At 49.2% G+C, this 24,078-nt stretch overlaps 1 protein-coding gene across 10 annotated transcripts; it reads right to left on the reverse strand.

Moving 5' to 3' along the window:
* Positions 1-23,352, reverse strand: TRAF1 (TNF receptor associated factor 1). Of its 10 annotated transcripts, none has more exons than XM_049896911.1 (10): positions 23,247-23,352; positions 21,328-21,452; positions 20,344-20,482; positions 19,707-20,259; positions 16,979-17,063; positions 7,731-7,796; positions 6,456-6,866; positions 4,679-4,856; positions 2,645-2,793; positions 1-1,308 (listed from the first exon to the last, which is right to left on the reverse strand). In XM_049896911.1, the coding sequence occupies exons 4-10, from the start codon at positions 19,844-19,846 to the stop codon at positions 1,090-1,092; spliced, it is 1,248 nt and encodes a 415-aa protein (XP_049752868.1). In that variant the 5' UTR covers positions 19,847-20,259; positions 20,344-20,482; positions 21,328-21,452; positions 23,247-23,352; the 3' UTR covers positions 1-1,089. The 10 variants fall into 10 exon arrangements, with proteins under 10 accessions (XP_049752868.1, XP_049752867.1, XP_049752866.1 ...); XM_049896910.1 differs by lacking the exon at positions 23,247-23,352 and adding an exon at positions 21,774-23,228; XM_049896909.1 differs by lacking the exon at positions 23,247-23,352 and adding an exon at positions 21,682-23,228.
* Positions 23,353-24,078: the final 726 nt, after the last annotated feature.

Here is a 24,078-nt window from a genome sequence, read left to right on the forward strand (position 1 = left end):
AGAGTTTATTTTTTTAATTTTTTCTTTGGTTCTATATGTATTTAAAAAGACCACCTCCGCTTGGTGGCTCTGATCAGTCAACTAAGAGAAGCAAACACCTTGGTTAATCAGGTGACATGGATTCTGGAAAGCACTGAAGGTGGGGCCTCCAGGCAGGGAAAGAGGAGAGTTTATGCCCGTCTTCTCCACATTCCTTCTGGCTGCTCCGGGGAGCTCACAGTGACCTGGCTTCACCTGACTGAAGTAAAGGGGACTTGGGCTGGTGGAGGCACAGGACGCAGGGGCTATGTGCTCTGACATGTTGGGGAAGCTGAGCTTCCAGGCTCAGCGTGGCAGGTGCTGTGTTGGCCAGCTCAGCCCACCTGGCGGGGCTGAAGGCAAGTGAGGAGCCAGGAGGGTATGAAGATCCTGAATGTTTCCAGGCCCCCTGCAGCCCTGGGCTTCACCTGGGCCAGGAGCACTAGAATCGCAGACTTTCTAGGCTGGAAGGGACCCTAAAGGGTTCCCAATACAACCCCCAATTTGATGTCTCACCCTCCAGGGTAGCCATCTGGCTTTGCTTGTTCAGTGATGGTAAGCTCATTCCAGGCCTGGCAGCCCTGCTCCTTCCACCCCCTGGTCCTAGTTCTGCTCTCAGGCAGGAAGGGAACAGGTGTGTTTCCAGTTCTCTACGGGGGCCCTGAAGAGACCCCTTCCCATCCTGAGAGCTTCTTGGCTCAGGTCCTATACCTCTAGCTCACCATCCACACCGCAGTCTGGCCCCCTGTTCTCTCCCCATCTTTGTAGAAGTCCATCTCAACACTCAGGCTGCAGTGGCTCCCAGCCCTCCTAGTGTGGTGTGGTTGGTGCAGAGGGAGCAATTCTGCTATTGCCTCCTTCTAGACCCTTTGCCTTTGTGGAGCCAGCCCAAGGTGCTGCCATCCTGAGATCATAGCCAGCCACAGTCCTGTCAGTCTACCCGGATCACACTAGCCCCAGTCCATCCTTGTGCCCTTCGAGGGTGGGTTGCAGGGGCAGGACCTCAGAGTCATCTTGTCTAAGCTGGTGCTCCCTCAGGAGCCAGGCGTGGCTCGCTTGGCCTTCCCCAACTTAAGCACTGGTCTCCACGATGCACTTGAGGAACATGGTGTCGTCCTTCACATAGGCATGCTTGGGAGACTGCAGTCTGCTGAGGGGGAAGAAGAGCGGGCAGCCACTGGCCACGTTGGTTTCACTCTGGGGCCGCTGGAAGGATGCTGAGGTAAGGTCAGGCCGGAACGCATCAATGGCATGCTCACGGTTGTTCTGGTCGAGCAGCATGAAGGTGACCTGCAGGGCAGGTGGGAGGTCAGATTCAGAGGCCCAAATGCTTGCTTACCACCTGTGTAGTCCTGGACCCTTAGTTCCGACTGACTCTTTCTTCCTGGTGAGGAGTCAAAGGAACAGTAGATGGAAGCATCTGATGTTCTGGGCAGGATTTAGGGTTGCCCTTTATGATTTTTTTTATGATTAGGGATCAGATGGTCTATCCAGCAGGAGGGGGGAATGTGGGTGCCACAGGGTCAATTCTCACTGGCTGTTCGGGCTAAATGGGGGATGGAAGCATTGGCAAGGAGGCTGGACTTAATAACCTGTAATGCCTCTTTCAGCTCTGAAATTTTTGATTCATCAGCTACAACTGGAAACTCCTGGGGCAAGGCAGAAGGGAAGAGCAGACAGGCCTTCTCCAGAGGGGCTGTCCATTAATGCCCTGAAACATTTATGGGGCTTCTGTTGCAAACCCAGAGCCTGGGTGATGCAGTGGTTAATATCTATGTCTGCTAACCAAAAGGTCGGCAGTTTCAATCCACCAGCTGCTCCTTGGAAACTCTATAGGGCTGTTGTACTCTGTCCTACAGGGTTGCTGTGTGTAGGAATCGACTCCAGGGCAACAGGTTTTTTTCCATCCAGCAGATAAGGCTCTACCCCCAAGAAGCCAATGAACTAAAAGTGACACAAAATATACACCCTCTTCCCTGCTACATGTCATTAAGATGCCAATGGGGAAACTGAAATAGCTTGCATTGCTTATCAGCTGCACCTCAGAATCCCCCGGGGAGGTCTGAAAAATCCCCAAGTCAGGCTTCACTGTTTACTAGGGTGAGACCGAGTCATTGGTATGTAAAAAATCTCCCCAGCACTTTTGAGAACCACTGGGCTGCTGACTCATACCCAGACCAACTTGGTACTCCCTCCCCACCCACTGTTTTCTCTCTTCTGCCTCCACCCCAGCTAAGTCTGATACTCATGACCCCTTCCCACCCCACACTCACTGGCTGTTCTTGTTCACCTGCAGGGAAAGCCTTCTTTTGAAAATCCTGCCTTGAGGCTAGCCCCATGGCACCTCCTCTCCTTATTTCCTTATTCCCCTCACCCTATGAATTTCACTTCTACATTCCAGGCATTTTAGCTGGAATAGAGCTGGGAGATCTGGACTAAGCTCCTCATTTTATAGAAGAGGAAACCAGTAATGGCAGAGAGGACAAGTGGCTTGCCCCAGGTCAGATGGTATGTTCATGGCTAGGCCAGGACTAAAAACAAACCAAAGCAAACCCATTGCTGTCGAGTTGATTTCGACCAGGACTAGGACCCCATCTCATCATTCCCTGGGAGGGCAGGCCCACACCTTGTTCCGGAAAGGCCAGGGCAGCAGGGCATCGTACTCCCCCCTCATGATGACGATGAAGAGCGACAGGTGGGTCCTCTTTCCTGTCCCGTCCCCATTCAGGTACAGCCGCAAACACAACTTATAGCCATACTTGGCAGTGTAGAAAGCTGAAATGTGGAAGCTAGAGTCAGCACAGAGACAGCTGGAAAAAGCAGATGAGGGAACTGGAACTCAATGGTTAGGCATGCCCAAGGTCAATGGCTCAAAACTAAGAAAACTGGGGCTAGAGCCTGACATTCTTCTCCATTAAACCAAATCCCGTTGCTGTTGAGTCGATACCAATTCATAGGGACCCTACACAGAGTGTCAAAGTGGACCGGGCTCTTGGGATCATCGAGCCCAGTGACTGTCAACTGGCTATGAGAATCTCCTGGAGGGCTTGGCAAAGCCCTAGAGTTTCGGATTCAGTAGAGCTGGGGTGAGGACTGTGAATTTGCATTTCTGACAAGTTCTAAGGGGAGCTGATGCTGCTGGTCCTGGGACCACACCTTGAGAACCGCTAATCTAGCCTAACCTGCATTTTACTGTCAGGAAATCAAGCCCAGGGAGGGGAAGTGGCTGGTCAAGGTCTCATAGCCAGACCTCCTACCTGCCAACAATGTTTTTTTTTCCTGCTGCCCTGAGCTTCCTGAGAGCTGGGGGAGAGTGGGGCAGCTCAGCTTCTGGCCATCCTCTGCAAGGCCCAGAGGGCTGAGACATCCCCTGGTGATTAAGTATAGGGGCCTGTGGGTGCTCTCTCTGGGCAGCTGAGAGTGCTGTCCTGTGGGTGAGTTCTGCCAGCTGTTACCATATGGGCCCCTCTGGGGTGGGGGGAAGAGGCTGACAATCTGACTCATCTCTGCCTCTAATGTTTTGGGAGAACAGGAAGCAAGAGGTGCTGCTTGCCTTTTCCCTCTTTGGAAGTGGTGGGGAGGTCGACAAGCAGCAGGTGAGGCCTCTGCTGCTGGGAAGAAGTCTGGACCACAGAAGGGAGCAGTGCTGCCCCAGCAGGAACAGGGCCTGGAGTAGGACCAGGACCTTCTGCCTCTCAGTATCCACCTCTATAAAATCCAGAGGCGGAAGGGAAATAATCCCAGCCCTGCTGGTCTTGGCTGTATCCAATGAGTGGGTGAACACAGGCAGATGTGAGGGGTTGTTAAAATCGTCATTCTCCTTTCTTGTCCCACTGGTTCACTTGGTGAGGGAGGTGAGAGGAAAAGCATACGAGACTGGGTCGAGGCTCCCCTCCCAACATGCTGTGCAGCCTTGGCAAGGGATGTAGGCGTCCTGGGCCTCGGTTTATTGTCTGTAAAATGATGGTGCTGCCATATGTTGATCCTTACCCATGGGTGTTTTACTGTACAAATGCATACGCTGTCATATAAATACAAGCCAACTAGTTAGGAAAATCATTTACTGAGTAACTACTTTAAGCCAGACTGAGTACTTCAGGCCAAGCCCAGGGGCAGGGAAATGAATGAGACCCTGCTGGATTTACATAACAGGAATTCAGGTGGGAAGCAGTCATATACAAATGCACATTGTGTTTTACATAGTTCTCCACTTGCCTTAGTTCAGCTCAATGGCTCCCTGAGGGTGGGGTTCCGCTGTATTTACCAGCATTCCTCTCCTTTGTACAAAGCTTTGGTTCACATTTGCACTTTCTTTCACATTCAGTATCTACATGAAGTAGATAACTACTTTTATCTCCATTTGCAAAATGGAGACTGAAGCTCAGGGAGGTGAAAGGGCTTGCCCAGGTTTAAGCAGCCCACTAGTCTCTCACTGGAGACTTGAGCCCAGCTCTCTAGGTCCAAAGCTCAGAGCTCCTTCCCCTCCCACCCTCCACAGTCCCAGCACAATTGCTGGCTGTGGTATGTGATCTGAATGGACACTGGCCTAATGGGACACAGGGAGGCCTTTGCAGGGTTGGTAGCCCCCTACTGCTTGTTTCTTGGGCCCAGTGGAGCCTGCTTCCCCTACCTGGTTTCTGTGCCCCTGGGGAGGTGTTACCTGGGGAGAAGAGGCTGATGGTCTTGCCACAGGCTGACTCATGGCACCGCCGGGTGACATTGGTGATCTTCCACAGGAAGGTGCCGTCGAAGGAGGCCTCCTCCATGAGGTGGAGACTCTGCTCCAGCTTGCCCAAGGCCTGGTCTTTCTGGGCTAGGGTCTGCTGCAACTCCACCACCTGCAGGGAAGCCTATTCAGCCAGGGTCACCAGCAGGCAAATTGCAGGTAGGGTGGGCATAGCAAGATATGGAGACAGACCTGCCCAAAATATGCCTTGCTGACCATGGCACACTCTGCACATGCTTCTGCCTCTGCATGTGCTGCTCCCTCTGCCTGGGGTTCCTTTTCCTTCCTTTGCCACTTGCCAACTCCTATTCATCCATCAGGAATCCACCTCCTATTGCCCTTCCTCTGGGTAGCTTCAACCACTGTCCTAGATCAGCTGATCTTTCTTTCATCTGTGTTCTTACAGGGCTCTTAGCATGGCTTTATGAGCATACTTTTCTGCCTTCTCTACTAGATGGTCTCCCTTTCCTACTGAGGGCTGGGCCCATGCTCATTTCTTCTCTGTCCATACTTTGCATAGTGCCTGGCATGTAAGAGGAGGGGCAGGAAGCTTGTTGGTGAAAGAAAAGTGCTGCCCTTGGAGAGTCTACCTTCTAATTGGGGCAAGAGTCACATAAATCAAGGCTTTACTTGGTCATTCAAACTGAGTATCTGCCCCTTCTGGTAAGTTTCCCGTGAACCTCCAAAGCCACAAATTTATTCTTGGGTGTCCTCAGGTGGGGAAGCCAGAAGTAGAAGTGAGTGCTCCTAAAGACAATTTAATCCGTACTTTTACTGAAGGGGATACTGAGGCCTTGAGCAGGCAAGTGACGTGCCCAAAAGCAAAAGCTCACTGCCGTCGAGTTGATTCCAACTCACAGTGACCCTGTATGACAGAGTAGAACTGCCCCACAGGGTTTCCAAGGGGCAGCTGGTGGATTTGAACTGCCAACCTTTTGGTTAGCAGCTGTAGCTGTTACACCACTGCACCACCAACTTAATTGTGGAGCTGGAACCAAAATCCAGGCCTAACTCAATATGAGACAATGATGTAATGTCGCTGCAAAAAAGTAATACCAGCATGGGGACTGGCTATATTAATAAAAATACAAGCTCTGCAACAAAAGAGGGGACAGTCCTACTCAACCAAGAACTGTCAGATAAGTGGATTTCCTGGAGTCTGAGACCACACTCTGAGCATGTGAAATCCTTTAGAGACTGAGCCAGTGTACAAGGACAGCATGAAACACTGTGCTCTGATAAAGGAGTGAAGGCACTGGGGCCATTTAGCTTGAAGAAGGGAACCCTCGGGTAGGATATAATCACTGCCCACCTCTGAAGGGCTGCCACGGGGACTAGAAAGCAGATTTGTTTGGTGCTCTGAGAGGCAGGACCAGAAACAATGCAGGGAAGACACAGGGAGGCAAATTTTAACTTAGTATAAGGAATAATTTTCTAATAGTAAAAATGTGAATAATGGAATGAGCTGCCAGGGGAGGGAGTGGCCTACCACAAGAGTTCAAGTGAAGGAACTGAAGCACTGCATGTGGGGATCTGACCTTGACTGTAAGGTCTGACTCAGTGCTCGCCCTGGAAGGAGAGAGAAGTCTTGACAGGGGAGTGAATACTCTCAACTGGGAGAACCCTTAGGAGGAAGGCTGGTCCAGTGCTCTAGAGATAAAAGGGGGCTCCCTACACAGGCCCTGAAGGCAAACTTGCCTCCTTTGCTCACCCTCTGCTCCAAGCTCAGGATGCGGTCACAGTCCAGCTGACTCTGGTGGATGGAGGCAGCCAGGGCCAGGTGGGAGGCCTCCACCTCCTTGTTGAGGACTGCGACAATGTTCTCAAACACACGTAGCTTCTCCTCCAGCTCAGCTAGGAGCTTCTCCTTCATGAAGTGCTGCAGGGCCAGCTCCTCCTGGCCCTCGGAGCAGGGTGCCCGGTAGCAGTCCACCTCCAGGTTGCCGGCCACCTCCACAGCTGCCTTCAGCTGCAAGTCTGACAGGTTCTGCTCCAGGGCCATGGGTCCAGACTCCTGTGTAGAGCCCAGCTGGGCCTTCCACTGTTTCACGAAACCCAACAGCAGGTTTAGGTGGGAGGCCTGGGAGGTGGCTTCATGCTCCTGCACAGACTTTGAGCTCCCCTGCAGAGACAGCATGGCTGGTCAGTGCAAACAGAGAAGGTGAGAAAGGACGAGGAAACAGTGGAGAACGCTGCACCAAAGGTCACCAAGGAAAGTCAGACCCACTCACCCAGCAAAGGGGAGATGAATTTGTATGCAGCGGGAGGGATTCAGGAGGAGGACCCTGGCATCAGACATACCCATGGGAAGCCAGTGCATCCCAGCCTCCAGAGGAGAGACCCTGCCCTGCCTTTGAGCACAATGATGGTTCAGTACCACGGAGAGAGGCACAGGGTCATTTTAAACCCTGGTTAAGTGTTTTTTTTTAAGTGCTGGGTTGCTGACTGAAAGGTTGGCAGTTTGAACCCATCTAGTGGCTCCAAGGGAGAAAGACCTGATGATCTTCTTCCATAAAGATTCCAAAAATCAAAAACCAAGGCCAGCGCCATTGATTCCGACTCACAGTGACCCTACAGGACAGAGTAGAACTGCCCCATAGAGTTTCCAAGGAGTGCCTGGCGGATTTGAACGGCCGACCCTTTGGTCAGCAGCTGTAGCACTTAACCACTATGCCACCAGGGTTTCCCTCCATAAAGATTACAGCTAAGAAAACCCTATGGGGCAGTTCTGTTTTGTCACATGGGGTTGCTATGAGTTGGAATCCACTCCATGGCACCTAACAACAGCAACAAATACCAATGCTCAGGTGAGACACTAAGAAAAACTTCCCTGAGTACCGAAATGACTTAATAGTGGGATGTGTTGCTTGGGAACATCCAGAAGAATAGCTTGACATCATGAGAAAATCCTAGAGGGGCTGGAGTGGAGAGACCTAGAAGTCTGTGACCTTAGTGGACAGATCTTTTTTCATACTCAGATGCTTACCTTGAATGAGCAGCCGACGCCTGCAAAGGGGCACCCAACTCTAGCCTCAGCCACATCAGGGTGGTCCTGGAAACAAGAACCATGTCACTGGGAGCTATTGGGATCCCTGTGGCCACCACTGCAGCCTTCTGCAGAGTTCCCGGACCCACCAGGGCAGGCACTGGGCTGGTCCGCCAGATGCTTAGCAAGGCTTACAGGATCTCTCTGGGTGCTGGGCCCATGATGGTTGTCTCTGCCCCATGGAGCCTCATGGTGACATGGAACTGAATGAGAAGGCTTGAGTTCTCTGGGGAGGGCCAAGGCCTGGGTGTTAGGAGACCTAGGCTGTAATCTCAGTTCAGTTCACTCACCAGTCTGGGCCTCAAAATTCTCATTGGTCAAACAGTACTTCCCCTGTGCCGGGTGAGTAACCTAAGGAGATGGCTGGGGAAATACCTGGCAAACTATAAAAGTTCTGGTTAATCATTTTTAAAATGTACTCTTAATAATAATAGTTATTATTGTTTTTTTACCTTTAGCTGTGTGACCTTGGGCAAGCCATTCCTTTCTAGACTTGTTTCCTCATCTGTAAGTAGGGAAGGTACCTCTTGCCTTGACCATCACATTTGTGAGGATCGAATAAAATGCATGAAAAAAACTTTGTAAGTAAATTGCTGGACTACTATTGAAGAAGAATTGTCATTATTAAGTAAAGTTATGTTCCAGGAAGTCTGTGCAGGAAAAGGTTCTGAGCTTTGAGGAGATTTAAGTTTAGAAGTTTTAGAGGTGACAAAGTCAGATCTAGACCATCTGCTCTAACCCCCATTTTGTTTTGTCTCTGAGGCACCCAGGGCTTCTCAAGATCAGGGAAGGAGCTCAGACCACAGCTGGAGTCTCCTGTACCACCCCTTGCCCACCATAGGCCGATGCACCTTCAAGAGTCTTTGTGTTCACTTAGCTAGTGAACTCGGCATCTGGGGGCTCTGTGAGGGTCACAGCCATGTTCCTAGTGCCAAGGGAAGTACCTGGCACAGAGTAGACACTTAGGACATGCTGTCTGTGTAAGTGAATACTTCGCTCCCCCTGAAACCCATGGAGCCTCTCCTCACGATTCCCATCTGCACTACTCCTTGGCAAGTCACTCTGAACTGAGGCCCTGCACCTCTTACCCTTCCTGATGATGTATATAGCCCAAGGGCAGTGACACAAGGTACTTAGTTCTCAAGTGCAGCTTGACAAGACTGTTACCCTGTTTGTAGGTCTGAAGGATTTACAAAATGTTTCAGTAGTTATAATTCTTCTTGGGGCCCCTAACAACCCTGTAGGGCAGGCAGGGTAGGTTTTTTGCTCCCATTTTACTAACGAAGAAGCTGAGGCTCAGAAAGGGGAAGGAATTAGCCCAGGGAGGCCCAACTAGGACGCAGCACAGCAAAAGGGCTCTTCCCACACCATCTCCCTATCTCTTACCAAGAATAAGCCCAAGGAAGAAAAATACATAATCTGGAAAACGGCTTGTATTCAGAACACATGAAGAACTCTTACAACTCAATAATGATAAGATATACAACCTAATTAAAAAATGGGCAAAAGACCTGAACAAACACTTTGCAAGAGGAGATATGTGAATGACAAATAAGCTCGTGAAAAGATGCTCAACATCACTAGTCATCAGAGAAACGAAAATTAAAACCATAATGAAATAGCACTATCCACTCACTAAAATGGCTAAAATTAAAAAGACTGACAGTACCAAGTGTTGGTGAGGATGTGAAACAACTGGAATTCTCACATGTTGCTGGTAGGAGTGCAATGTGGTACAGCCACTTTGGAAAAATCTATAAAAGTATCTTATAAAGTTAAACATACACTTACCATCCAAACCACAAACTCCACTCCTAGGTATTTACTCAAGAAAAATTAAAAACATGTCCACACAAAGATGTGTATGTGAATGCTCAATGAAGCTATTATGAATAATGCCCTAAAATGGAAGCAACCCAAATTTCTATCAACTGGTGAATGGATTAACAAATTGTGGAATATCCATACTATAGAATACACTGAGCAATCAAAAGGAACAAAATACAAATACATACAATAACATGGACAAATCTCAAAAACATTATGCTAAGTCAAACACAAGCAACTACATACTGCATGATTCCATTCTTACAGATGCTAGAAAAGGCAAAGCTATGGTGATAGAAGGTAGAAGAGTAGTTGCCTGGGGCTGAGTTTGGGTGAGAAGGCTGACCACACAGGGGCACCAGGACCCTTTTTGGTACATTTGCTACCCTGCTTGTAGTGGTGGCCACAAGACTGTACACATTTACTAGCATTCATCAAACTGCACACTTAAAATGAGTGAATTTTCTTGCATGTAAACAATATCTTAATTTTAAAAGAGTTTTGTCACATGGCATGATGTAAAGGGTGATTTAGAGGGAAGGAGGAGAAGACAGACTTCTTTGGGGCTGAGCAAATACAAGCCACACTAGTTATTATTCTTTATAAGTGAAATAAGCAGAGATCTGTGGGCTCAATGAATACAGTTGATTTGGGACACAGAAAGACCCAGCAAAGCACCTCCTCACAAACTGCCCTGGGCTTTAGGAACAAGCTGTTCCCAACAAAGAACAGAAAACAGATGTTCTATTGGGGGGATGAGAAGGGCAAAGGGTGGCCTGAGGAGGGAGACAATGCCTCACCAGCTTTGGGGATTCTGCAGTGACTCAGCCACTCCCAGAAGGTAGCCACCCTGCATGTGGGAACAATGAGGGCAAGCCCAGAAGTGCCTGATGTCCCACGTGAACCTGAGTCCTGGGCAAATGGACTTGGGGTCACCTCTCATGCCCTAACATCCCCTACAAGTCCATAATTCGCATCCTCTTGAAGTTCTAAGGGTCTAACAATAGCTTGAGGCGAGAGTCACAACAGGGATAAAGACAAAGTGATAAAACTCTAAGAGTGCAATTCTAGGCCTCACCCACAGGTGGAATGGGGTGGGCTGTTCTGGCAGTTGAGCCTTCCTGGTGCTGTGTGTGCAGTAAGCCTGCTGCAGGGTGTCAAATGCTATGTGGGTGTAGGAGTCATCCTTATTATGGTGTCTGTATGGGTGTGAGCTGTGCCCAGTCTCAAATGTGATGGACGAGGGGCCAGGGGTGACTCAAGATGCCTTCAGAGGCTTTGGAGGCCAGCCAGGCCACCTTAAGTCCATCCTCAGTCTTCATTCCTTAGAGTGCTGTAGGGGTTAAGGGTGTGGGCTCTGAATCCAGCCTGTTAGGGGTTCAAAGCCCATTTCTGTCACATACTAGCTGTGTGGCCCTGGGAGAGTCATTAAATTCTCTGTGTCTCAGTTTCCGCATCTGCAAAATGAGGATGATAATAGCACCCTCTCATAGACTTACTGTGAGGATTAAATGAGAATACATGTAAGTGCTGGTATTAGTTTCCTACTGCTGCTGTAACAAATTACCTCAAACTCAGTGGCTTAAAACAACAGAAATGTATTACAGTTCTAGAGGTTAAAAAGCTGAACATCAAGGTGTCAGCAAGGCTGTGCTCTCTCTCTAGGACAGAATCTGTTTCCTTGCCTTTTCCAGCTTCTAGAGGCCACCTGCATTCCTTGGCTCGCAGCCCCATTCTCCATTTTCAAAGCCAGCAGTGTAGCAACTTCCAATCTCTCTCTGATTGTGACCCTCCTGTGTCCCTCTTATAAGGACCCTTGTGACTATATTTGGCTCATCTAGATAATTCAAGATCATCTCCCCACCTCAAGATCCTTAATTTAATCATACCTGCAAAGCCCCTTTTGCCATGTAAGGTAACATATTCATACATTCTGGGGATTAGGATGTGGACATCTTTGGGGAACATTATTCTGCCTAACACCGTTCTCAATAAATGTTAGCTATAAAAAAAAAAATTTTTTTTTAATTATTATTACTAGTGGTATTACTATTATTAGTGTTATAATTCCTAAGGATTAAGCACTGCCCTTGTGATATCTTTTTTTTTTCTCCTAACGTATGTATCTCCTTTAATCCTGACAGCTCAAACTCTTAATTACTAATCTTATAAAACTCCATTTTCCCATTGGATTTCCTCTGGGAGGTGAGAACATTAAGTTCCTAAAAACATATTTATAGAGGACCAAATTATTTTTGTATGTTACTTCACAGGACCCCCAAAGTAGTCCTTTGAGGCAGGCAGGGCTGGATTAGCTTCACCGTGATACAGATGGGGAAACTGAGTGTTGTTCATTTGAGGTCACACCTCACTTGCGCACTGAGAAGCCGACTGAATCTGTGTCTTCTGTCCCATAGTTACGTGCCTTGCAAGGCCTGCCACTTTCTCAGCACTTCTGTAAGCACTGCCCCATCTGAGGATGCTCACACACCATGAGGAGAAGGTCAGGCTTTGAGGTTCTGCTTCCCTCCTATGGGTGGGGAAGCTGAAGCTCAGGGGTGGTCAGTGACTCATAAAAGTCAGTGTAAGTTTGGGACAAGGCTGAGGTAGGGTGCAGAAGCCTGGAATCCATATCCAGTGTCCCTCCTCCCCAGCACAGAGCTTTTGCCTTGACCAAAGGGTGCTTCACCTGAAGCCAGGGATGGAGGGGAGTGGACAGAGAGTCTGGCTCAGGCTGCAGAGGAAGAACAGGGATCTGTCCCGGGCCCACACTGGTGTGTATCTGGTGCCACAAGCAGCCCCTGTGAGTGCCTCAGTGCTTGGAAATGGCTAAAAATAAAATTCCCAGTGGAATTTTCTCTGAGGGGAAAAAAAAACAGAGAAAATAAAATCACAACCCTCAGGGAACACTCGTCCTTCTGTCTGTGTCTGAGAAGTCTGTGGTTATGTGGTGTTCCCAGATGTCCTAGCTATCCAGGGACCTTTGTAATGGGATCGGCAGAGGGTCCCTGGGGAAGGACCCTGCTTGAGAAGCCATGGGCCTCCAAGAATGTGAGTATTAAGAGGGTGCCAGAGCATCAGTGCAGCACACGAAGGGTCTGCAGCATGCAGCGCATTGCCCGCACAGCTGGGTTGGACACAGAGGCCAGTGGAGGTTTGGATGCCTTGGGGCCATTATTGCTCGCACCTCAGCTACTGTTGAGGGGGAGCTACTCTGCAGTCAGGGGGTGGACCCGGTCAGTCTGTCTCTTCCCACCAGTTCCTGCCCTCCTCTGTAGCTGGGCCAGGTTCTTCTTTGCCCAACCTCTGCCACCTCCTCTAGAAAGCCTACTTGATCCTCTTAGTTGTAAGTAGTCTTGCCTATTCCTGTTTTTCCATAGTACCTGGTTGATACCAGCACTTAAGGCTGGCTGTGCTATTTAAACATACATAAAACATTTGGGGGTGATCTACCAATTGGAGGTAGCATATAGGAGAAGACACCACCAGCCTGGGAGGCAGGAGTTGGAGCCTGGGTTTTCCTCCAGCTGGCTGTGTGACTTGGGCCAGGTATGCCTCCTATTCATAAAGCAGGGGAGAGTTCGGGGATTTATTTTCAGGTGTCTCACTCCAAGGGGCGCAGATAAAAAGGGAGCACATTTAACCCAAATGCTAGAAACTGGGGACAGACAAAAAAGGGATGCAGTCAGCCTCCCCCACATGAAGGACTGGGGGCAGGAGCCTGACTTGTCCTCTGTGCCCCAAGGCAGACAGACTTCAGCTCAGTGAAAATAAGGAGGCAAACACTGTACCAGTTAGAGTCCCCCCGAGATGGCAGTGGTAGTTTCATGGAGTAATGGGCTCACTGTTGCTGGAAGGACATAAGGCCACCTAGCAGGAATTCAGCACAGAACAGAAATTGAACTAGACGGCTTAAACCCTCTTGCTTTCTGAGTCTAGAATAAGTTGTGACATTATTTTAAGCCACTGGCATTAAATGTCAGCTTGTTTTTGACCTTCTTGAATAGGCTTCAGAGGAAGGAGAGTGAAACAATCCCACTGCGGGGGTCTCAGGCAGACAATTTAGTATCAGTTCCCAGTCACTGGGTCGTCCCCTACTTCACTGTTACTTCTAAAGGAAGGTCATTCCAGGCAAGGGCCAAGTCTCCAACTAGGTCACCATTAATCCCTTTCATACTTGCTGCTTACATTGGTTAATCACCTCTGGCTCCCAGCACTTCTGAGGGAGATATTACTCTAATGAAGTCAGGAGATGAGAACAGCTGATAAGCAGAGGGCATGGAAAGTGTGAGTAAGGATGGGCACAGCTCGGTGGTCTCCAGCTCTGCCCCTCTACCGCCTCCACGTCCCAGGATCCCCCAGATGCAGACAGACTTAGGGATTACCACATATGCCAAGTGTTGACTTATAACCAGCTGCTCTTCTCTGGTCAAAAGTCCCCTGAAGTTCCCATCAGGGTCAAGAGCCTGAGGAGTCCCTGGTATTTCCACTGTGTGGCTTTGTGCAGGTGATCAGATCACTGACTTGTCCTCCAACATTTCACTACAAGGGTGATGACTACATTTGGTGGGGACTGACACTTCTCAGAGATTGGCCTATGTCAGAGGGGCCTCTGCACCCAAATACCGACCATACCCCTTCCACTCCACAGCCTGATACCAAACCAAAACCAAACCCCTTGCCATTGATTTGAGTCTGACTCATAGTGACCCTATAGGACAGAGTGGAACTGCCCTATAGAGTTTCTGAGGCCGAAACCCTTTACAGAAGCAAATTGCCACATCTTTCTCTCATGGAGCAGCTGGTAGGTTCAACCCGCCGGTCTTTCTCTTAGCAGCCACGTGCTTAACCACTACACCACCAGGGCTCCTTTTATAGCCTGATGTTGTTATGTGCCTTTAGCCTGGTTAAAAAAAACAAAACCAAACCCATTGCCGTTGAGTCGATTCCGACTCATAGCGACCCCATAGGACAGAGTAGAACTGCCCCCATAGAATTTCCAAGGAGCGCCTGGTAGATTCGAACTGCTGACCTTTTGGATAGCAGCCGTAGCTCTTAACCACTATGCCACCAGGGTTTCCTATAGCCTGGTGGAGGCCTGTAATTTCACCAATAGTCACTTCATTTTGTTTAAAGCAGCAAGTTTCAAACTGTGCTATGCAGGGCCCTAGAGTCCCCAGAACCCTTGAGGGGCTGGGACAGGGAAAAGAAATGGGGCAACTAAGAGGGCCAGTCTCCAGGCTCCCCTTTAATCAGGGCTCTTCTACTTTTACCTGATTTCATTTGAACAAAGCTGAAGATAATAAAACCATTGGATTAAGGATATTTAAATATGTCTTATCTCTATTATCTAAGATTTGTACTATGAATACATATTCCTTTTGTTAAGAGAAAAGAGAATAAAACAAGTTAAAAAACACTAGCTCTCCAGCATTTAAGTGGTCAGGGGCTTTCAAGGGCATCTGTCCAGCCCCTCCATCTTGCAGATGGAATGCTGTGGCCCACAGAAAGGAATGGGTTTGCTCAAGTTTCGCACTGCACCCACTAAGATACCCAAACGGGGAGGCCAGTAACTATTACTGCATTGTAAAGTTCCAGGAAAATGCATTTGATCCCCTTGATCCCCCTATTATCCCCTTGGAGCCCTAGTGGCAAAGTAGTTAAGAACCATGGCTGCTAACCAAAAGGTCAGCAGTTCAAATCCACCAGCTGCTCCTTGGAAACTCTATGGGGCAGTTCTACTCTATCCTATAGGGTTGCTGTGAGTTGGAATTGACTCGATGTCAACAGGTTTTGTTTTTGTTATTATCCCCTTGAGGGCCTAGGGAAGCAGGGGCTGCTGAGAGGGGATGGGGAATCCTCAAATCAGCTCTGGGTGGGTCAGGAAATTCCCCCAAACTCTCTGAATGAGTAGACCCACAGCCAAGGAGGGAGAAGGAAGTATGAAGACTTGCCTGCCTCTGGCTCCAAAAGGTTGGGTGGGAGAGTTGGTCGGTCATTCCTTGACCCACAATCTAGACATCACAGGTTCTAGATGGGCCCTGCAGAGCCGGAGTAACTTCCTCATTTTACAGATGGAGAAACTGAGGCCCAAACAGGGCACTGGACTCATCGTGGACCATGCAATGGACTATACAGAACCATCATGGATGCCCCCAGAGCCGGTTTGTAGCGAGAAGGGAGCTTTGGCTGAAAGAGCCAAGTACCTTAGAGAGGGGGCAGTGCAGGTGGTCTAGTGGAAAGTCCTGGCCATAGGGCAGCTTCAGCATGGAGACTTACCAGTGCGTTTTAGGGCCCCACGTGCAAAACAAAGGGTAGGACTTAGAGCAGTGATTCCAAAGATTGGAGTCATGGATCAATATAAATTTGTATTTGTTTGAATTGGGAGATCAGCATACAGATTGCCATCATTTTATTTTGCCAAGTGAAGGCTTTACCAAAAACTTTATCATCTACTATCACCGCCATTTCATTCATACAAAGACATTTATAGGGACAGCATAATCTCTGGGTAAAGAGTGTATTTTTAAAACTCACTAATTTTCTTATTTTTATCATGTTTTCATGAACTGGTGGAATTAGAGCAGTTCTGGTCAGCACGTGGGGACCACTGGACTGGACAGATGACCTGCCAGAGTCCTTCCAGCTCAGAAGGGCCGAGGTTCTAAACTGTGGTACCTGAGACTGTCTCTATGGTTCCTCACATTTCCAAAGTCACATCTTATTTCTAGAAACACAGCTTGGCAGAGTCCAAGAAGTAAGATGATACTGGCCTAAGACAACCCCTTGCTTGAAGGCAGACAGAGGGGCAAAAAGACCTGTCTAGAGCAGGGGTCTGCAAACCTCTGTAAAGGGCCAGAAAAAACATAATTTGGGCTTTGCAGGCCAGACAATTCTCTCGCAATCACTCAGCTCTCTCACTATAGAGTGAAAACAGCTATAGGCAATACAGAAATGAATGAGCATGGTATATTCCCAATAAAATTTTATTTATGGACACTGAAATCTGAATTTGATATAATATTCACATGTCACAAAATATTCTTCTTTTTTTGATTTTTTCAACCATTTAAAAATAAAAACTCTAGTGACGGGCCAGGTTTGGCCCTGGGCTGTAATTTGTGGACCCTGGTCTAGATTGTTGTTTTCAACCTGAATCTGCCACAGATCAGCCGCGTGGCATTGGGCACAATGCTCACCTCTGGGAACTTCAGTCTCCTCACCTCTTAGAAAGTAAATTCAGTCTGGATTGAACATAAGGAGATGGGTGCCTGCCGGGGGCCATGTGGGCTGCTGCCTACTTGGCCTCATCCTGAACAAATCAAGAAAGGACAAATACCTTTTGTTGGTATACAACGTACCTTCTCCTGAGACAGAAGGTTTCCTGGGCTTCCAGAGTGGGGGTCGTCCCCTCTGCACTTAGGGCAGCTTTGATCTTCGCTGTTCCTGGGGAAACATGAGCATTTTCCTGGGTGAGGCACTCACAGTTCCCTGGCACCAGCCTGTCCCAACAGCTCCAAATGCCTAGACGCCACCCAGCATGGTGGCAATATCAGTGAGCGTGCAGGTCCACAATCCTGTACCCACTGTTCCAAAAACCCCAATGTTCTGAATGCTGCATGTTTTTCCATAGTTTTGAAGTGAACTTATTTGGCTGCCAAACCTGAACTGAATTAACTGGAGGTGATCATAGCCCTTATTTATCCCACTTTGTGTGAATATTCATATGTTTCATTCCAGAAATACTAATGTGCTTGATTTTAGGGTGCTGCCTGAGTCCCCACTGAAAGAATTACATAATGCACTGACTTGTTTTTCAAAAATGTGAAAAAGTTCTGAATGCCAAAACACATCTGAGTCCAAGGGCTTGGATAAGGATTGTGGACCTAAGCATTATTGAGTAGTCGTCTTCTTTTTGGTTTTGGTCTCTTATTTTTAGTAATCACAGATAATCATGGCCTGCTAAAATATGAAGCGCCCTTAGAGACCATCTACCCTGGAGGTTCTTAACCAGGAGTGGGTGTCAGATTCTGACTCAGGTGGCATTCGAGCATGCGTGTTTTTTGTTTTTTTTTATTAACTTTTATTGAGCTTCAAGTGAACGTTTACAAATCAGGTCAGACTGTCACATATAAGTTTATACACACCTTACTCTGTACTCCCACTTGCTCTCCCCCTAATGAGTCAGCCCTTCCAGTCTCTCCTTTCGTGACAATTTTGCCAGCTTCCAACTCTCTCTATCCTCCCATCCCCCCTCCAGACGGAAGATGCCAACACAGTCTCAAGTGTCCACCTGATATAATTAGCTCACTCTTCATCAGCATCTCTTTCCTACCCACTGTCCAGTCTCTTTCATGACTGCTGAGTTGTCTTCGGGAATGGTTCCTGTCCTGTGCCAACAGAAGGTTTGGGGACCATGACTGCCGGGATTCCTCTAGTCTCAGTCAGACCATTAAGTATGGTCTTTTTATGAGAATTTGGGGTCTGCATCCCACTGATCTCCTGCTCCCTCAGGGGTTCTCTGTTGTGCTCCCTGTCAGGGCAGTCATCGATTGTGGCCGGGCACCAACTAGTTCTTCTGGTCTCAGGATGATGTAGGTCTCTGGTTCATGTGGCCCTTTCTGTCTCTTGGGCTCTTAGTTATCGTGTGACCTTGGTGTTCTTCATTCTCCTTTGCTCCGGGTGGGTTGAGACCAATTGAGAGCATGCGTGTTTTTAAACAGCTTCCCAAGTGAGTCTGATGCATGGTGAGCACCATTGTTATTGTTGTTGTGTGCTGTTGAGTTGATTCCGACTCATAGCGATCCTACAGGGCAGAGTAGAACTGCCTCATAGGGTTTCCTTGGCTGTAATCTTTACGAGTGCAGGTTGACAGGTCTTTTCTCCTACAGAGCTGCTGGTGGACTTGAACTGCTAACCTTCTGGTTAGCAGCCAATAGCTCAACCATTGGTTTACCCTATTTTAAAGGAGGGCAAGTGGATGGCCAAAGTAGAGAGAATCAGGAGCAGAGCTGAGGCAGAAGCTTTCTGGCTTCAGGCCCAGGCCCCTTCTCTACCCCACCAGTTCCTTCCCCATCCTCTGTCAGGTTTGGGAGAAGAGACCCACCACAAAGGCCTGAAGAGAACCCAGAAAAATCACCTTGATGGTAAAACCAGACAGGCTTTGCTCCACCATCCCTGGCTGGCCTTTCCCAGCCACAGCCTCTCCCCTTCCTCTCTCACAGCCTCCCCCTTTGTCACAATGTGTGAACTTCTCACAGGCCTGATTCAGTTCTCCCACCTTATTATTAAGCTGTAAAGCCCCAAACAAAGGTCACCCTGGGGTACGTGGGTAGGTGGCAGCTTAAGAGTGCACTTGCCAGGAGTGTAACTTGGCAAGTTGACTTAACCTCTCTATCAGGCCTCCGCTTCCTCACATGTAAAATAGGAGAATAATAGTACCCACCTCACCAGGTTATTCTGCAGACCTAAAGAAAGAGTTTAATAGAGTACTTGGTACATAGTAGGTGCACAATAGTTAAGGGGTGATGCTGATGATGGTATTGGTATCACACCTCTCTGATTACTGAAATATAGATATACATACATATACCTTTAAAGGGGTTCTCAGCAAACAGTACAAGGTGATAGGTGATATTGTGGAAGGAGATATATTTGCATAACAATTTGTCATTTACCAAGAAGGTTGACATTCTTTATTAAAAGCGGTTTTTGGACATTATTGATTGGACATTCTAACAATTCTGTGAGGTAGAAAATAGCTTTATAGGCATTTTATAGACAAGAAAGCTGAGCTAAGAGACATTAAGCAATTTGTACCAGGCCACATAGCACGAAAGTAGCGTAGTTGGCCCTAAAGACTCTGCCCCACATTGGATGGCCTTCTCCTGAGGAAGCAGACATCTTCCTGTGGCTACTTCTCCTTTTACCCACAGGCAGAGGGACAATGTCAAGGACTGAGGAAAGGGTGTGGAAACTGAGGCCCAGCGTAACCTACTAAACATCACCAGTGCTTCTCACCCTCGCCTCCTGTCTGCATCCCCTCCCAGCACCATCTCAGCACCCACCCTTGCTCCCCCATCCTCTCACCTGATGTTCTCTGAGAGACAAGTGGCGCAGCAGAGGGCCCTGGGCTCTGATGGATCCTGGCAGACGGTGGGGGGGCACCCAAAGGGAAACTCGTTCTCATCAGGGGCCGGGCGGGGGCTGCTGGCTGAGCCGGAGGCCATCCCAGGTTCCTAGGCTGGCTAGAGGGCTCGTCTAAGCTCCTCCAGAGCAGGGACCAGCTCACTGGCGAATGTGATGAGAGAAGAGGTAGGTTCGGGCCTGGGCCACCCTCTCTGGTGAACAGGGAGTCTCTGATGACTTTATCGTCTTTTCTCTGGCTTGTATAGTTCAACGTCACAGCTGAGTCACATCAGGGATGGGGCAGGAATTACCCTTCACGGTGAAAAAAATCCCCTGGATGGTGACTAGAGGCTTCAGGAGTGTCCAGCCATTCTTTAGAGTGAGAAAGAGCAACAGAGCAAGTCAGAGAGAAAAAAGAACTGTGTCATAGACTTTCAGGAACCACAGTTAGAGTTCCCCTGTCTGAGAACCACAGGCTGCTGCTGGCTTCCTCCGACAAGGATCCCTGGGGCACCTCGGCAGAAAGAAACACAGCTGGTGATTGGTCTATGTTCCCTGGGGCCCCCAAGTAGTTTAGAATTCCCTGGTGGGGGATCACCTCCCTGGTGGAAGTCCCCGAGGTCATGGAAGCGGGTCCAAAGATTCAAGTCCCAGGAGCTTTAGCTCTGCATGGTCCAAAAAGGCTGAGCAGACTCAGGTAAAAGTCAATTCCTCACAGTAAGTCTCAGTTATCCCATCTATAAAAAAAGGAGTTGGAACAGCAGGTCTGGGAGCCTGTGACCAAGGCAACCAGAGAGAGCAGGAAGGTCTCTGATGACTCCACCCTGTCCTGGGCATTCCTCCATCAGCACTTGTGATGACACAGGGCCCTCCCCTCCTTTGAAGTCCTGAGCCAGTTTTCTTGGTTCAAGGCCTCAGGACCACAAACTCCTCAGGGCCTTCCCCATGGCCCCGACTCAGGAAGTCATAGTGGTCACACACCCAGGTCAGGTGCCACCACTTCTTTGCCCTGAGAAGAACAAAGCACTAAACACATACATGATCACAGGGAGTTAGTCTAAGTTCTCAATTCTCAACTGAGAGGCCAAGTGGGACACAGATCCATGTTTGCAGGGAAAGTGAACCAAGGGAAGTATAGTTCCTGGCATGCCTACTGTGTGCTGGGCAATGTTTTACCTCCCAATTCTCAGAATAACCAGCTGGTGTTCTTCTGCAGTCATGAAATAGGCTCAGAGAAGCAAAGTACTGGCACGACTGCTGGACTCCAAGCTCTGTGCACTTGCCCCCACACAAGAGAGATGAAACAACCTACAGAGCTGGGATGGGGGTGAGAGCATCCAGCCTCTGTTTTGTCATCTGTCAGATGGAGAAGATGGTCTCCACACATCTCCTTGCCCTGCTGTGCAGCTATAAGGGGTTTTGTGAACTTTCATCGTAGCTTCAAATCATGGCTTTGAAGTTAGATGGATCTGAGTTGGGATCCTGGGTCCACCACTTAGTAGCTATGGGTCCTGGAACAGGGTCCTTAACATCTCTGAACCTCAGTTTCTACATGTGTAAAATGGGGGATAATAGTACCTACTTCACCTGATTGTTGTGATGACTAAATGAGATCTTGGGTGAAAGCGTGGCATAGTGTGTTGCCCAAACGAAGTGCTCCAAAGGGTCTGACGTTGTCCTCAGGTGATGGCCGCTCCCCTTCTAGCTCTACAAAATGAGCAGAGAGAATTAAAATGTTAAATCATATTTACCTAATGTTTTCAAATCCATCGACTTTACTTGAGCTTCACAGGTGGGTAGAGCAGGTTGGATGTTGTCCCTGGCACTGGAAAAATTCAACTGCCCACCTTCCCTGGATACCTGAGCTGCCAGCAGGGGCATGTCTACGGGAATTAGTGCATATGGCAATTAGTTTTAAATTGGTGAATGATCTTACAGCTGGCGATGGAAACGGTGATGGCCAACAGAAACTGCTTGTTAGCGCACCTCCTCAAGTGGCGCCCAGGACGTGCGCCCTATCTGGCATACCTTAGTTACTCCTCTGGCTGCAATGAGGGCAGGGCACCCTACTGGTAATATGTCAATCAGGGCCTCCACCTTCACCTGGGCCAGCCCTGGCCTGGCACTATCAGCAAACGACGCCAACGCCTACTTCAGAGAACATAAAAACTATGAGAAACACACTTCTTTAACTGTACATCCCAACCATGCAAACTTCCCTACATCCCCACCCATTCCTTCCTCCCCTCCATGAGGGATGGAAAAGGCACCCATGACTTATCTCCCTGTCCCAGTTCTGGGTCCCTTTCTCTCTCCGCTGCCTTCAGGAGGACTCCTTCTCTACCAGCTCCTTCCCATTAACCCCAAATATGCTGAAGCTGCTCTAATAATAAAAATGAAAAAGAACAGGTACTACTTTTTTAGTTCTGTGTTTGGCTGCCGTGTTAAGTACAGGTACCATCTTGTCTAATCCTCACATGAGCCCTAGGAAACAGGTACTGTTATTGTCATCCCCACTTTACAGATGAGGGAACTGAGGCACAGGGAGGTTAAGTGATTGCCCAAGGTCTCACAGCCAGTGAATGGGAACTCTTGAACTGAGAGCCTGTGTTTTAAGTACACATTATGCTAATGCCCGTCTTTAAAGCTCTTTTCACCCTCATTCCAAATTGTCTCCTGCTTCTACTCTCTCACTGCAATTGTAGAATTTCTAGAAAAGATTGTCTGCAGAGGAGTCTCCACTTCCTCACTCCAGCCTCCACAGAACCATCTCCTGTCACGTGGTTGCCAAATGTCCTTAGCCTATCCCAGTTTCTATAACCTGGCCAGCACCTGACAGGGTTCTTAGCCGCTCCTTCCAGAATCCCTGCCTTCCCTCGGCTTCCCCCACACCCGTCGGGGTTCTCTCCTTCTCTGGCTGTTCATTACCGGCTTCCTGGGCCCCTTTCTCTTCCACCCTGAACATCCATTGACTCCATCCCCGTAGCTCCCTACGCACAAGTCCCTGTGCCCTGCTCCCCCATCTCCCCAGCCTTGCACTTGTCCTTCAGGGCCACCAGGACCAGACCCCATTTCTCCTGTGAAGTCTCGGTAGGCCGCCCACATAATAAGGCTGGCCGCCCGGCTTCGCGATCCCATTGCGTCCTGCCGCCCAGCTCTGTGATTCCAGGTTCCTGTCGCTGTCCCCCATCCCTGTTCGTGCGCTCGCTGAGGGAGGACATGGCCCCCGTCGTTTTGCCACCTCCACACCCCGTTGCGAACACAACTCCGGGCGCACAGCAGGCCCGTGACTATTCCACGGGTGAACGCTCCCCCGGGGTGCCCCACGAGCCCGCAGTAAGGGCTGGGGGCAGTGAGGCCCAGGTCCGGGGAGGGCGGGATCTGCAGCCGCAGGTTCCCGGGCCGGGCCGCGGTGAGGCCTGGGCTTGGGGCGCCGTCCGAGCGAGGGGAGCTGGGGGCATCTTGTCCGGGAGCGCGGGGCGGGGGTGCAGTGCAACCAACCTCGGCGCCGCCGCCGCCGCCTCCCGGGCCCGTTCGGAGCTTCCGGTGGGGCAGCGATGACGACGCCCGGCGGCGGAAGCGCGGGAGGCAGCGCCAGGGTAGATCCCGGCTGCTCGAGCCCGCTCCGTAGGTGGGTTTGTGTGTAAGCGCTCCGCGGATGGAGAAACTGAGGCCCTGACCAGATTTCCGCCGTCGCGGGTATGTTAGCCCCCTGGTAACTAACACGCTTACATTGCGCTCCTCTCCCTGCCCTGTTCCTGGCATCTAGTGCAGTACTGGGGACACATATCAAGTACTGAGTAAAATGTTCGATGAATAAATGAAAACAGACCTGGAATTTGAACCCCCGTCTCCTGCCTGGAATTCTGCTTGGAGATTGGTTGAGAAGTAACAAACCCCAAGTCTTATCCCTCTTGGATTCCTGCAAAGAACACAGTGCCAGCCTTATCCAAGCTTACTGGGTTGCCCCACTCAGTAAAGAGACGGTACAAAGGGATTCCGAAGGCGCTGTGCTCTTACGGCACGATATTTTAAGAAATTTTTCTTTCTTTCTTTTTTTTATGTTTAAACACACGTAGACACACACACAGCCACTTATTCACCATGAGTCTGTATATACTAATAAAAAATATTACCGAAACTTAGTGTTGGGATAGAATTTTTGTTTTAAAGATAAAACCACCTTTATTTGTGCACACCACTCGTGTGACAAAGGCTCCTTCTCCATCAGACCTGTAGTCCCTCGAGGACTATTGACTGAGGGAGGAGTGAGGCCGCCCACCTTAATGGTTTCCCTTTGTTTTAACTACTCAAAAACCCATTGCTGTGGAGT

Source organism: Elephas maximus, chromosome 9 (assembly GCF_024166365.1).
Source record: "Elephas maximus indicus isolate mEleMax1 chromosome 9, mEleMax1 primary haplotype, whole genome shotgun sequence".
NCBI classification, from domain to species: Eukaryota; Metazoa; Chordata; class Mammalia; order Proboscidea; family Elephantidae; genus Elephas; species Elephas maximus.

Bases quoted from the DNA above. Each gene is read 5' to 3' on its own strand.
- TRAF1 (XM_049896911.1), bottom strand. From the start codon at position 19,846: ATGGCCTCCGGCTCAGCCAGCAGCCCCCGCCCGGCCCCTGATGAGAAC. The intron at 17,064-19,706 runs GTGAGAGGATGG...ATGTTTCCCCAG, and splicing joins TGTCTCTCAGAGAACATCAG to GAACAGCGAAGATCAAAGCT. The intron at 1,309-2,644 runs GTGTGGGCCTGC...CCTGCCCTGCAG, and splicing joins CCTGGCCTTTCCGGAACAAG to GTCACCTTCATGCTGCTCGA.